We start from the raw sequence: 14,570 nt of genomic DNA on the forward strand, positions 1-14,570 counted from the left end.
CGGAAATAAGACTCACCTGCTGGAGAAGAAGCAGCCACAGCAGCAGTGGTGCCGGAGAGCAGAGGCGGCCGCCTCTAAGGCGGTGGTGGTGTTGAGCAGCAGTGTCTTTCGGCCTCGAACAGTTGGTCTCATCATTCCCCTTCTCCCCTCCCCCCCAACCACCACAGGGGAAACGAAAGGAGCCGAGCGAATGAAGGAGAGGGAGAAGGGTTTATGAATGAGATGTCACTAAGAGGGGGAGAATGCTGGGCGGCTGGGGAGAGTCAGCCTGGGACTGAGCTCGTAACACCCCCATCTCGCTGTTGCGTTTACATCCAACAGCTAGTATATAAAAACATAGTAGGTAGATAAAAACATGCGTGTATTCGAATGCAACGTTGTTCTGTACAAAGTTGAATGTGCTGACAACAAAATCACACAAAAATCATCAATGGAAATCAAATTTATTAACCGATGGAGGCCTGGATTTGGAGTCACCCCCAAAATTAAAGTGGAAAAAACACACTACAGGCTGATCCAACTTTGATGTAATGTCCTTAAAACAAGTCAAAATGAGGCTCAGTATTGTGTGTGGCCTCCACGTGCCAGTATGACCTCCCTACAACACCTGGGCATGCTCCTGATGATGGTTGCCGATGGTCTCCCGTGGGATCTCCTCCCAGACCTGGACTAAAGCATCCGCCAACTCCTGGACAGTCTGTGGTGCAGCGTGACGTTGGTGGATGGAGCGAGACATGATCTCCCAGACGTGCTCAATCGGATTCAGGTCTGGGGAACGGGCGGGCCAGTCCATAGCTTCAATGCCTTCATCTTGCAGGAACTGCTGACACACTCCAGCCACATGAGGTCTGGCATTGTCCTGCATTAGGAGGAATCCAGGGCCAACCGCACCAGCATATGGTCTCACAAGGGGTCTGAGGATCTCATCTCGGTACCTAATGGCAGTCAGGCTACCTCTGACGAGCACATGGAGGGCTGTGCGGCCCTCCAAAGAAATGCCACCCCACACCATTACTGACCCAGTGCCAAAACCGGTCATGCTGAAGGATGTTGCAGGCAGGACTCTGTCACGTCTGTCACATGTGCTCAGTGTGAACCTGCTTTCATCTGTGAAGAGCACAGGGCGCCAGTGGCGACTTTGCCAATCCTGGTGTTCTGTGGCAAATGCCAAGCGTCCTGCACGCTGTTGGGCTGTGAGCACAACCCCCATCTGTGGACGTCGGGCCCTCATACCACCCTCATGTAGTCGGTTTCTAACAGTTTGTGCAGACACATGCACATTTGTGGCCTGCTGGAGGTCATTTTGCAGGGCTCTAGCAGTGCTGCTCCTGTTCCTCCTTGCACAAAGGCGGAGGTAGTGGTCCTGCTGCCGGGTTGTTGCCCTCCTACGGCCCCCTCCACGTCTCCTGGTAGCGCCTCCAGCCTCTGGACACTACGCTGACAGACACAGCAAACCTTCTTGCCACAGCTTGCATTGATGTGCCATCCTGGATGAGCTGCACTACCTGAGCAACTTCTGTGGGTTGTAGAGTCTGTCTCATGCTACCACGAGTGTGAAAGCACAACCAACATTCAAAAGTGACCAAAACATCAGCCAGAAAGCATTGGTTCTGAGATGTGGTCTGTGGTCACCACCTGCAGAACCACTCCTTTATTGAGGGTGTCTTGATAATTGCCATATATATATGTATATAAAAAATTTTTTTTTTTTTTTTTCTTGAAATCATCCCTTTTCACCTCATTAAAAAAAATATATATTTTGTATTTCTGCATTCGTGTATGAGGGCTTATTTTACATTTTGACAGATCTGACTTTTAGGAATGCAGAAATACAAAATATATATATTTTTTAATGAGGTGAAAAGGGGACTTTAAGCTGCGATCTTGTCTGATCGCTTGTGCTACAAGTGCCATGCATCAACCCTGCTGTGTATAGTGAAAATCATGATCTCCTATGAATGCTGACTAAACACTGACTTTCATTGGAGATTCGTCATGACAAGCACGGGGGTCTTCAGCAGATCCCTGGCAAGCCATTGGCACTCCGCGTTCACGTCTCGCGCTTCTGATGGGCGCGTGAAATTACCTGTCTCCTCCTGCCAGCGCATGGTAATTGCCGCTTTCTGACAGCGGCATTTAATGTTAACAGCCATGGGCAGAGGTCCACTCTGCCTGCGGCTGTTGGAGGGAAGGGTTTAAAGGAGTCCCGTCCTATGGAAGATACAAGGGTTGTGAAGCACAGGTACATCTGGGCAGGTCAGGCCTGATGACAGAGCTCAGTTATAGGACCAGGGAGGATCACTATCTACTGGAAGAATCAAGTAAAGGAAACTTCCCAAAAATATTCTCAGGATGCAGGACGTGTTATAAAATAATGGTAGTACAGCAACTATCCTTATCAGCCGTAATTGCTATCACTGCAGTGCAGGCCGGTCCAGTGATCTCCTGACCGGGCCCCCGGCTGCTTCAACAAGCCTCAGACCTCAGTGGCCAAGTGACCAAAGAATGGGGCATGGCTGCTTTCTGTCCCGGCAGAGATTACTGGAGCAACCTGCACTAGGATGAGTTTGTTTACTAGCATGTTTTGCATTTTCTGATTTTTTTTTTTTTTTTTTATCCTCTTTTAAAGGGGTTATCCATTACTGGACATGCCCCTTATTAACGGCCTCAGGTTGCTGCATAAAGTAACAGTTTTGTACCATTTTGCCTTCTGTAGCCTCTGTGTTGCACTTGCCTTTTGTAGGCTCCAGAATGAGTTAACTGAACATCTGTCAGTGAGTTCCTTCTGAAAGGAGATTTTAATCTATCTTCGATGCTTCCGTACACTGATTTATGAACACGAGAAACTCAAGTTAAACTTTGCCATCCTAAATTGCCTGACAGGAGCTCAGAAGAAGAAAAATAAGAGTTGGAAGCTCTTCGGTCAGTATGAGCTCACCGACAGATTCTCAGTTAACTCAAACTGCAACACAAAAGCTATAGAAGATAAAATTTTGCAATTGTGTATCAATAAAAATTACACTTTCAACCACCAATACATGTGTTGAAAGTAAGTAAAGCACCCAAAGGTGTCCATATCTTTAAATGACTGAAAGCAGAGGAATTGCTAATAAAAGGAAATTAAACTGTGAGAACTTTTGGAGAACTAAGAGATGCCTGAGGTCTGGGTTTTTGCGCAGCGCCAGAAAGTGTAGCAGAGACTCCCTTCCCATAGCTGCCTCTGTATAATGGACGCTGGAGTTTCTCACTATTCAAGGAGTAAAGTCAGCGCTTTATTTCTGCTCATCAGCCAAGCCGACCTCTCCCTGCTGCTCGGTATGTGCCGGCTCTGTCGGGGGGCCGCTTGTAATGTGGAAATGCTTGGCAATGCTTAATAATTAATAGTCCTTAAAGGGGTTGTCCTGGCCGCTCTTCAATAAACTTGTGTTTAAAATTCCTCTTCTGTCGCGGATGCTGTAACCCAGCGCTGCGTGTGATCTGTACTCACGGGACGTCACCGGGGTGTTGTATTTTTCCAGGCGGACGTCCCCTTTATAACATTTATACAAGTGTCCTCCTCATCCACAGGAGACAAAGCTCTGGACGGCTACAGCAAGAAGAAATACGTCTGCAAGCTGCTGTTCATCTTCTTACTTGGCCATGACATCGATTTCGGCCACATGGAGGCGGTGAATCTGCTCAGCTCCAACAAGTACACAGAGAAGCAGATCGTAAGTGGGATTTTTCCTTCTGCCTCTTAGATGTTGGTGAAGCTGCTGTAAAATGACACTTGGGTTTTCTGCCTTACTTCACTGTCACTTGGCATGGTGGGCACCTGCGGGGGCCGGAGGCAGAGGCTGGCACAGCTGCTGAGCACTACTAATACATCCCAGATGTCCTCATGAATGACACTTCACACCGTGGTATAGCGCCACCTATCAGCCTTTATGTACGAGCGTAACCCAGATCCACATGAGTTTCTACTTCGCCCTTTCCCTTCTCCTGGCGCTTTATTATTTAACATCTATATGGTGAGAAACCTAGAGGAAAGAACAGATTGCGGCTCAGCCTCGTGTTGGCACATAGCTCATTTAATTTGTTAGAAAGATATTGCTCCACCTGCAATTAAAGCCATCTGTATTTAACTGCCCAAGTTCATGGTTGCATTAGAGCCTGAATATCATGTGTATGAACCGCTTTTCTGTTCCATCCCGACAAATGCTTTCATACGGAATCATTAAAGAGGTATCCCCATCTCCAATGTCCTATCCCAATATCTAGTAGGTATCATAATGATGATGATAATAGCAATTACTTCCAATTAGAAATGCAGTATAGTTATTCTGATTAGCTGTGTCTCTTTCCTCATGTGCAGGGCATTGCAGTAGCTTAGGTATCCATGGTTACAACCACTCTTATCGTGACAGCTGGTTACTAGTGGTTGTAACCATGGGTACCTAAGCTACTGTAATGCCCTGCACATGGGGTAAGCGACATAGCTAATCAGAAGAACAATACAACATTTCTAATTGGAATTACTTGTTGTTGTTATTATTACACCTACTAGATATTGGGATAGGACCTTGGAGATGGGGATACCCCTTTAACAAAAGATGTGGCGCCCCCTGGTCACTGTAGCGTCCTTGGTGTTTGCTTTTTTTCCCTTCTAAGGACATGCACCGAATGTGTCCAAGATTTGTAAGAAAGTGTCTTCTGATGCAACGGTTCTTACTGACCAGCCTGGAAAAAAGGAGGAATCGCTCTGCCATCTGTGTCCCAGTCCTGGTGGTAGGACTGAGCGTGTGTGACACTGGACACATTGAAGTGGAAAATCCCCGTCCCCTGGTTTGCAGTTTATAAAAACAAACCCTCTCCCTTACTCTCCCTCCCCGGGTCCAGCTCTGCTTCTGGTGTCTGATATTGATTGGCTGCGAAATTATCACATCAGTGCTGCAATCGGTGAGCTCAGTGGCTTTATCAGAGTTCACGTCACGAGACACTGAGCTCACTGATTGCCTGCAGCGTTGATGTGACATAATTGCTGCAGACAATAACGCACTCTGGGGGCAGCGGCAGAGACTCTGTGCTGGACCTGGGGAGGGTGAGTGATGTACAGTTTAAACTGCAGCCATGGGAAGGGTTTTCCAAAACTGGGAAACTCCTTCTAAAGTGAGTGTTTGAGTGGGAATCCAATTTTTTTTTAAAAAAGTAGGAGTCCCTTGATTCAACAGTGTAAATTAATATTAGGGGTCTTTTGATATTTGATATTGATAGTGAAGGCCTTTCCTTAGCATTATCAGATCAGAGGGGGTCTGCCGCCTCCGCACCCCCACTGATCAGCTAATTGAAGAAGCTACGTCCCCTTTATTTTCAGGCACAGTGCCATGCATGTTGTAGTGACCTTGTCTGGTACTGCAGCTGAAGCACATTTATTTTATAAAGGTGCAGTAACTCTTTACTTGCTGCTTCTTTCAGGGTTACCTCTTCATCTCAGTGCTGGTGAACTCGAACAGTGAACTCATCCGCCTCATTAACAACGCCATCAAAAATGATCTGTCTAGCCGCAACCCCACTTTTATGGGACTGGCCTTGCACTGCATCGCCAACGTCGGGAGCCGAGAGATGGCTGAAGCCTTTGCTGGAGAGATTCCCCGGATTCTGGTTGCTGGGTAAGGCCTTTCTTAGTGAAGATACTGTATCTGGATTTTGGAGATTTTTGGTCCTTTCACATTAGGATCATCTTGATCTTTTATTTGTGTTGTCTCTGGTTCTGCTTGGGTTTTAACCCCCCCCCCCCAAAAAAAAATATATTTCTGTGCATTTTCTACAAATTTACAGGGGTTCTGGTGGCATTTTCTTAATGTGCTAGGGGTCTAATTTCAGAAAATATGTAGGTATAGAAATATGGCTTTATTGTCTAATCCAGTTTTTGTTTGTATATGCCAAAAATGTGAAACTTTAGGGGCCCAAATAACAACAGAGTCCAAAAGTCCTGGCGGCCACGTGTTTTGTGGGGTGCAGTCTTATCATGGATTCTTAATGCCAAATACATCCTTGCACCCACAGATACATCTATTATTGCTGCTGATCAGCCAATGTATAAAGGATTAGACTTAGAGATTTGGGTCCACAGAAATTTAGAACTTTCAGGACAATGCTGCTTCTCACTTCTGAACTTTTCTATGCAATGGTCATAGCCTTGAATAAATCCAAAGCTGTTTGCTGAGGGATGTGCCCACTTTATACAAGTTTCTTATGTACATTTGTACTTCCTTTAGGGACACAATGGACAGTGTTAAACAGAGCGCTGCGCTCTGTCTACTGCGCCTCTATCGCACCTCTCCAGATCTAGTACTCACCAATGAGTGGACCTCACGGGTGGTTCATCTTCTCAACGATCAGCATCTGGTAAGTGGGCTTTTCTTGTGGATACATGAGAAAATGCCATCAAATCAGTTTATTAAAGGGGTATTCTCACGTTTCATAGTTATCCCTTATACATAGGATAGGCTTCCTGATCACAGAAGGTTTAACTGATGGGACTTTCACCAATCCTGAGAACCAGAACTTTGAAGGCCCCATGTGAACGGATTGGTGGTAGATCATGTGCAATGTTCCCTCTATTAATTTGTGTGAGATTGCCGAAGAGCAGTTGAGTGCTCCAGCTCAGCCGTCTCGTGCTGCTGCGCTCCCATTAAGAATGGGCTTTTCAAAGATCTGGGACACATCCAAAGTTGAGACTATAAAATCCTATAGCGCTTTTTTATATATGGGTAGTCTAAAGTTTGGAAGTTATCCCCTATCTCTGAAGACCCCGGTATGAATGGACCGGTGGTCGATCATGTGCACTTCCACTCCATTTATTCTTAATAGGGCTGCTGGAGATTACCAAGCGCAGTGCTTGGCTTTCTTCGGCAGTCCCACACAAATTAATGGAGACTGCAGTGCACATGATCTACCACCGCTCTGATCACACCCCCGCCGGTTCTCGGGATTGGGAGTCCCACCAGTTAAACTCCCAGCAATCGGGAAGTTATCTCCTATCCTGTGTTTTAAGGGATAACTTCGAAACTTGAGAATACCCCTTTAATAAAAGGAAATGCAAATGGAGGGTGTGTCCAGCATCACGTCCAAGGAAAGTAATTAAAATAGAAAAAACATTATTGATCCATATTAAAATTAAAACTTCAAAAATCCATGGAAAAAATAATGCAGAAGAAAGCAGGGATGAACCTTATGCTTTTCGAACCCTTCCGTTCTTAATCATAGTACAATCCCAATAATTGTAGAATCCATTTTATACCGAAGGAAGGGGGAAGTGACGTTTATATATTGAAAGAAAAATTACATAATGGATAGGTAATGGAGTATGCTGCGTCAATAGATGTACATGAGGTCTGATCTGATATTCATTCCTTTTGCAATACATGTATCTACATTAAAGGTCCAAGAAGCCTCTATACTTTAAGGGACACGATTTATCTCCTCCCTGTTTGGGTCTGGATATTTTTTTCTACTATGTTAACCCTCACTATGCTCCGCTCTATCGGCCTCAAGGACATCGCTGTCTCCTGGTTCTCCTCCTATCTCTCTGACCGCTGCTTCATGGTATCTTTTGCTGGCTCTTCTTCCTCTAATCTTCCCTTTACTATCGGGGTTCCACAAGGATCAGTCCTAGGTCCCCTCCTCTTCTCCTTGTATACTGCCCCTATTTGGTTTCCAGTATCATCTCTATGCTGATGACACCCAACTATACACCTCTTCACCTGACATTACCACTACATTAATACAAAATACTAGTGAATGTCTGTCCGCTGTCTCTAACATCATGTCCTCCCTCTATCTGAAACTGAATCTCTCCGAGCAAGCAGCAAGCTCGTTTTCTTGGAGTCATATTTGAGACACAATTTTCCTTTATTCCCCATATACAATCACTCACTCTCTCATGTCACCTGCACCTTAAAAACATCTCCAGAATCCGACCTTTTCTCACCTTTGATACGGCAAAAACTCCTACTGTCGCTCTCATTCACTCTCGACTGGACTACTGCGACTCTCTTCTAATCGGTCTCCCTTTAAACAAACTTTCTCCTCTCCAATCCATTCTGAATGCAGCAGCCAGGGTCGTATTTCTATCAGAACGCTTCACCGACGCCTCTACCTTGTGCCAGTCATTGCACTGGTTACCCATTCACCGCAGAATACAATACAAACTCCTCTCTCTCACCTACAAAATTCTCCACAGTTCTGCACCGCCCTATATCTTATCCCTCATTTCTGTCTATCACCCCTCCCGTGCCCTCCGTTCTGCAACTGATCTAAGACTGACATCCTCCTTAATCCGAACCTCACACCTCCGGCTCCAAGACTTCTCTCGTGCCGTTCCAGTTTTCTGGAATACACTGCCCCAAACGATCCGACTGATATCTAGCTCCTATGTCTTCAAAAGTGGTTTAAAAACACATCTGTTTAGACAAGCCTATCACCTCACTTCCCTAACCTAACTCTCCCCTGTTCCCTCCTAAATCTTAATCTTAATCTCCACATCCTCCATGCACCCAATAGCACACGGTAACTGCCCTTAGACAGATACTGGCTGACGACCATGTTCTACCTATTGTGTCCCCCCTTTTCCATATAAATTGTAAGCTTGCGAGCAGACGGACCCTCACTCCTCCTGTAACTGTTGCAATGTGATACATTGTATTGTTTATATTGTATGTACATGTCCCTACTTAATTATAAAGTGCTGCGGAATATATTGGCGCTATATAAACAAATTATTAACCCTCAAAATGCTGACATTCCCTTTGTGGACTTGTAGAAAATGTTGGGAGGCATCTGGTTTTGTTTTGAGCATCATATTTGTGCTCTGATGTACCTTTTGTGAGCACTTCTCACGGGTTGTCATTTGCAAGGTTCACATTTAATAACATAAGTAGTGTGGGTGCTACTGCAATTGATAAAGGAATTAATTTTAAACTCTTCATTGGTGAAAGCAGAAGTGCAGGTTTTTGCATTTACCATATAGGCACACGCATCGCACCGTTTTTTTTTTTTTTTTTTTTACCACAATTTTTTTTTTATCATTAATTATTTTATTTTTCTTTCAATATATGAACCTCACTTCACCCTTTCCTTGGATATAAAATGGATTCTACTCTTATTGGGATTGTACTATGATTAAGAATGGACTTGTTCGAAACGCGTAAGGTTGATCCCTGCCGCCTTCTGCACTATTTTTTTTTTTTTAAATCAAATATTTTTTATTGTTAAAACTTTTTTTGTAACACAACAGTAAAACAAATAAAACAACCCAACCAAAGAAGGGACCCAGTCCCTATTCTATCCCTCCCCCCACAACACATCGCCCTTTCAAACAAAACATTTTGAGTTAAATGTTCCACAGTTCTGTCCACAGCAAATTAACAATCTTACAGTATGAATAGTCACAATTGTACTAAGGGGTATATAACTCTTGCTTTGGAGCAGTTGTATACGTGCCTAAAGCAGTCCAATGTAGGATTTTGCACCTGTCGAGTAATCTATACATCAATCATAGCAGACCAAGTCGAAATCTATGCAGTTCTCTGGATCCTAGGCCGGAGCCGTCAATCCATGGAGCCCATATTTTTTCAAATTTGGAGATGGCCTTCCTTTTCAGATATATACTTTTTTCCAGATTTAATAACCAATTAATCTTATTTATAAATACCATCACCGTGGGCGCCTGCTCTGATAACCAATGTTGGGCTATTAGTTTCCTGGCCATGTATAACATGCGTGCCACCGCTATTTTGCCATGTTCGTCAGTGCTCAGATCTTCTATATATCCCAGTATACATACTAATGGTGAGGGATCTGAATCGACTGAGTATGTTCTATCAATGATCGCTATTACATCCCTCCAGAAGTTTTCCAGAGCAGGGCAGGTACACATCATATGAAGCATGTTAGCCGGGGATGTTTTACATCTAGCACATAGGGAGTCTGGTCGAAGCCCTATATCGTGGAGAAATTGGAGTGTTCTATATGACTGGTGCAGCACCTGTAAGTGGGAGAATCTATGGGACTCGCTCAGAGATAACTGGGGAACTCTTTCCAGTATTTCAATAGGGCCTATCAAGCCCTCCCATTTTTCTTTTGATCTTATGGGGTGTTCTGCTAATACCAGGTCCAGCAGACCCCTATAAAGCAATGAGATTAGCCCCCCAGAATTATGTGACCTAGCCATTCTCTGTATTATAGCATTTTGAGGAACTCCATTATTTAGGACAAGACCCTCTGCCTGATATGCATGTCGTAACTGAAGGTACTTATAAAATTCGGTGTTGGGCAGTCCATATTCATTTTGTATCTGTGAAAACTCCTTGAGTGAATCTTTCTAGTCCTTTTAGACTCCAATTTTTAAACCCTTCCAATTTACAGTTATATGAAAAAGTTTGGGCACCACTATTAATCTTAAGCTTAATGTTTTATAAAAATTGGTGTTTTTGCAACAGCTATTTCAGTTTGATACATGTAATAACTGTTGGACTCAGTAATGTTTCTGCCTTGAAATGAGGTTTATTGTACTAACAGAAAATGTGCAATCTGCATTCAAACAAAATTTGACAGGTGCATAAGTATGGGCACCTCACCAGAAAAGTGATATTAATATTTAGTAGATCCTCCTTTTGCAAAAATAACAGCCTCTAGTCGCTTCCTGTAGCTTTTAATGATTTCCTGGATGAAGGTATTTTTGACCATTCCTCTTTACAAAATAATTCCAGTTCAGTAAAGTTTGATGGTCGCCGAGCATGGACAGCCCTCTTCAAATGATCCCACAAATGTTCAATGATATTCAGGTCTGGGGACTGGGATGGCCATTCCAGAACATTGTAATTGTTCCTCTGCATGAATGCCTGAGTAGATTTGGAGCGGTGTTTTGGATCATTGTCTTGCTGAAAGATCCATCCCCTGCGTAACTTCAACTTTGTCACTGATTCTTGAACATTATTGTCAAGAATCTGCTGATACTGAGTGGAATCCATGCATCCCTCAACTTTAACAAGATTCCCGGTGCCGGCATTGGCCACACAGCCCCAAAGCATGATGGAACCTCCACCAAATTTTACTGTGGGTAGCAAGTGTTTTTCTTGGAATGCTGTGTTTTTTTGCCGCCATGCATAACGCCTTTTTGTATGACCAAACAACTCAATCTTGGTTTCATCAGTCCACAGGACCTTCTTCCAAAAATAAATTGGCTTCTCCAAATGTGCTTTTACATACCTCAGCCGACTCTTTGTGGCGTGCTTGCAGAAACGGCTTCTTTCGCATCACTCTCCCATACAGCTTCTCCTTGTGCAAAGTGCGTTGTATAGTTGACCGATGCACAGTGACACCATCTGCAGCAAGTTGATGCTGCAGCTCTCTGGAGGTGGTCTGAGGATTGTCCTTGACTGATCTCACCATTCTTCTCCTCTGCCTTTCCGATGTTTTTCTTGGCCTGCCACTTCTGGCCTTAGCAAGAACTGTCCCTGTGTTCTTCCATTTCCTTACTATGTTCCTCACAGTGGAAACTGACAGGTTAAATCTCTGAAACAGCTTTTTGTATCCTTCCCCTGAACAACTATGTTGAATAATCTTTGTTTTCAGATCATTTGACAGTTGTTTTGAGGAGCCCATGATGCCACTCTTCAGAGGAGATTCAAACAGGAGAACAACTTGCAAGTGGCCACTTTAAGTAGCTTTTCTCATGATTGCATACACCTGGCTATGAAGTTCAAAGCTCAATGAGGTTACAAAACCAAAAAAAGTGCTTTATAGTAAGTCAGTAAAAAGTAGGTAGGAGTATTTAAAACAAGAAAATGATAAGGGTGCCCATACTTATGCACCTGTCAAATTTTGTTTGAATGCAGATTGCACATTTTCTGTTAGTACAATAAACCTCATTTCAAGGCAGAAACATTACTGTGTCCAACAGTTATTACATATATCAAACTGAAATAGCTGTTGCAAAAACACCAATTTTTATAAAACATTAAGCTTAAGATTAATAGGGGTGCCCAAACTTTTTAATATAACTGTATATAGGTTAGGGAGCCATGGCGTTTCCCACAGTGATGTAAATTGTGAGATCCCTTGTATCCCCTCTGCACTATTTTTTCCATCATTTTATTTTATTTTATTTTTTTAATTTTAATATGGATCAATAAAGATTTTTTTTTCATTTTAATTACTTTCCTTGGATGTAATTCCTAAATTCCTACCCGCTGCTGACACATCTCCTATCCCTGTACCGCCCCAGGATTATGTCCACGAACTGCATTTACAACTAGGTGAGCTGGATCTCAACTTTCCCTTAAACTGTAAGGCTATAAGTCTTATACTGTATCAGATTTGATAGCGTCTGCCTAACAAAGCATATGGACACCCAGAAGTGAAAGTTTCCCCTATTTAGGACCACCACTTTTATTAGTCAAGACACTGTGAAGTTCTGATTTACACTTTCTCCATCCGATTGCTGCAGATTGAAACACCACCGATCAATGTTGGCTTCATTCTAGGTTACACAACGCCTTTAAGGAAAACCTATATATTTAAAGGGGTTTGCCAATCAAACTATATTGATGACCTATCCATAACATAATATTAAAATTAATGTGTATCCAACACCTGCTCCCCCCACTAATCAAGACTTATTAGACCCAGAAGCCAGATGTGAACATTGAACAGAGCCACATTGACCAGCTTCATTCGATGTGTAGCATCCACTGCCAGGTACTGTAGAACTGCTCCTATCCAAGAGGATCCTAAGGAGAGGTCAACAATATCTTGTGACGGGACAGACCATAAGCTTACTGCAGTGTAGAAGCTAATGTGTAGAATATAACAGTGCTAGGGCATCAGTGCACGTGAAAGTATGCAAGTTTCTGTTAGGCTATGTGCCCATGTAGCAGATTTGATGCAGAGCGTTTTTGCCTCTCTCTGGCAGAAAAAAACGCATGCAGATTTACATGCGTTTTTTCTGCCCGAGAGAAGCGTTTTTTCATGCGTTTTTTTCAAGCACTTTTCCAAGCGATTTTAGCATCACTTGGAAAGTGCTTGACAAGTTGGTCACACAATATAAATCCATGCAACCGGCATGCATTTATATTGTGTGACAAACTTCGATGCTTTAAATGCTGCATCTATAGTAAAAACAAAAGAATTAAAAAGTTAAAAATAAAAAAAACTTGTATACTCACCTCTCCAGTCTCCTCCCGTCCGCGTCCTCTCTCCCGTCCGGTGGTGTACTGGCAGGACCTGCGGTGACGTCATTTAGTCAGCTGATGATCACGCGGCCATCACCTGACTTCTGACGTCAGTAGTCGCGTGACAGAAGATACAGGTTTTTTTTTATTTTTAACTTTTTTATTTCTTCTTTTCACCGCATGGTAGCCGAGATGAAGAGGCATTGTAGTCTCCTCTTCATCCTGGGTACCACACACACTGCGATTACGCTGCAAATTCGTGGCCATTGAATTTAATTAAAACGCAGCAAATCCACATATACCTGTGGGTTTACTGCGTTTTAATGTTCCTCAATGGCCGCAAATTTGCGGCGTAATCGCGGTAGAAATGGTCATGCTGCGTTTTGCAACGCAATGCGAATTCGGCGCGCTAATTAGCGCATCATGTGCACAGCACATCCGAATTCACATTGCTTTGCATGGCAGACCGTTTTACAAGCGTTTTCGTGGCCGTAAAAGCCGCTACAAAAACTGTACTTGGGCACATAGCCTTAGTATCCTGGGCAGCAGTGCCCTCACCATGGATTTGGAATAGCACGCACAGGCCCATAGCAATGGTCAAAGCATTAACAGCTGCTAAACCTTTTCTGTGGATTCCTGGAGCTAGGAGACTAAAACTGGGTTTGCACCTTCATGTAAAGAGCATGCCATCTGGTAATATGTATGTCATTTTCTGGACTTTTCTTCTACTTTGACTTGTAGGGTGTAGTAACCGCTGCCACCAGTCTGATCACTACTTTGGCACAGAAGAATCCTGAGGAGTTCAAGACCTCGGTGTCCCTCGCAGTGTCCCGGCTGAGTAGGGTAATGATGAAACTGTACCCCCGGGTTATGACTTTGGTGTTGATGAGGAGCAAAATTTCTGCACAGTAACTAAGGGCATGTGGGTTAGAAAAAAGGAGATGGACTAAAGGGCGTTGCAAAATTGTTCAAAGATGCGTCAAATTCCTAATCTAGAATGAGCAATTTTTATGATTTTGGGTCATGTAGTCTTGGTTCAAATTGGGACTGTGTGTAGAAGCCTCCTATGTGCAGTATAGTATGGTGTCATCCTTGCACAATCACACTTCATGTGTTTCTGCTTGCAGATTGTCACGTCGGCCTCCACAGACCTTCAGGATTATACGTACTATTTTGTCCCCGCTCCCTGGCTTTCTGTGAAATTACTAAGGCTGTTACAGTGTTACCCTCCCCCAGGTAATAATTAGTGCTCCTCTTGGTGCCTTACATAGCCGCAGAACCGAATAATTGGATGTGACACATTTGTATGAGGTGTCTCTATGCTGCAAACTGAAAACTAAGCCTGAGTTCACACGA

At 43.6% G+C, this 14,570-nt stretch overlaps 1 protein-coding gene across 4 annotated transcripts in view; it reads left to right on the top strand.

The window, feature by feature from the left end:
- Positions 1-14,570, top strand: part of AP2A2 (adaptor related protein complex 2 subunit alpha 2) — a 74,592-nt gene that overhangs the window by 24,753 nt on the left and 35,269 nt on the right. For all 4 annotated transcript variants that reach the window (XM_073658698.1, XM_073658699.1, XM_073658700.1 and 1 more), the window contains exons 3-7: positions 3,568-3,710; positions 5,455-5,648; positions 6,258-6,387; positions 13,956-14,057; positions 14,342-14,450. In XM_073658698.1, the coding sequence (XP_073514799.1) occupies positions 3,568-3,710; positions 5,455-5,648; positions 6,258-6,387; positions 13,956-14,057; positions 14,342-14,450 (678 nt within the window). The remainder of the gene's footprint in view (positions 1-3,567; positions 3,711-5,454; positions 5,649-6,257; positions 6,388-13,955; positions 14,058-14,341; positions 14,451-14,570) is intronic.

The sequence above is a fragment of the Phyllobates terribilis genome, unplaced genomic scaffold (genome assembly GCF_046119375.1).
Source record: "Phyllobates terribilis strain yellow unplaced genomic scaffold, ASM4611937v1 Scaffold_13__5_contigs__length_258822181, whole genome shotgun sequence".
In the NCBI taxonomy this organism is placed as follows: Eukaryota; Metazoa; Chordata; class Amphibia; order Anura; family Dendrobatidae; genus Phyllobates; species Phyllobates terribilis.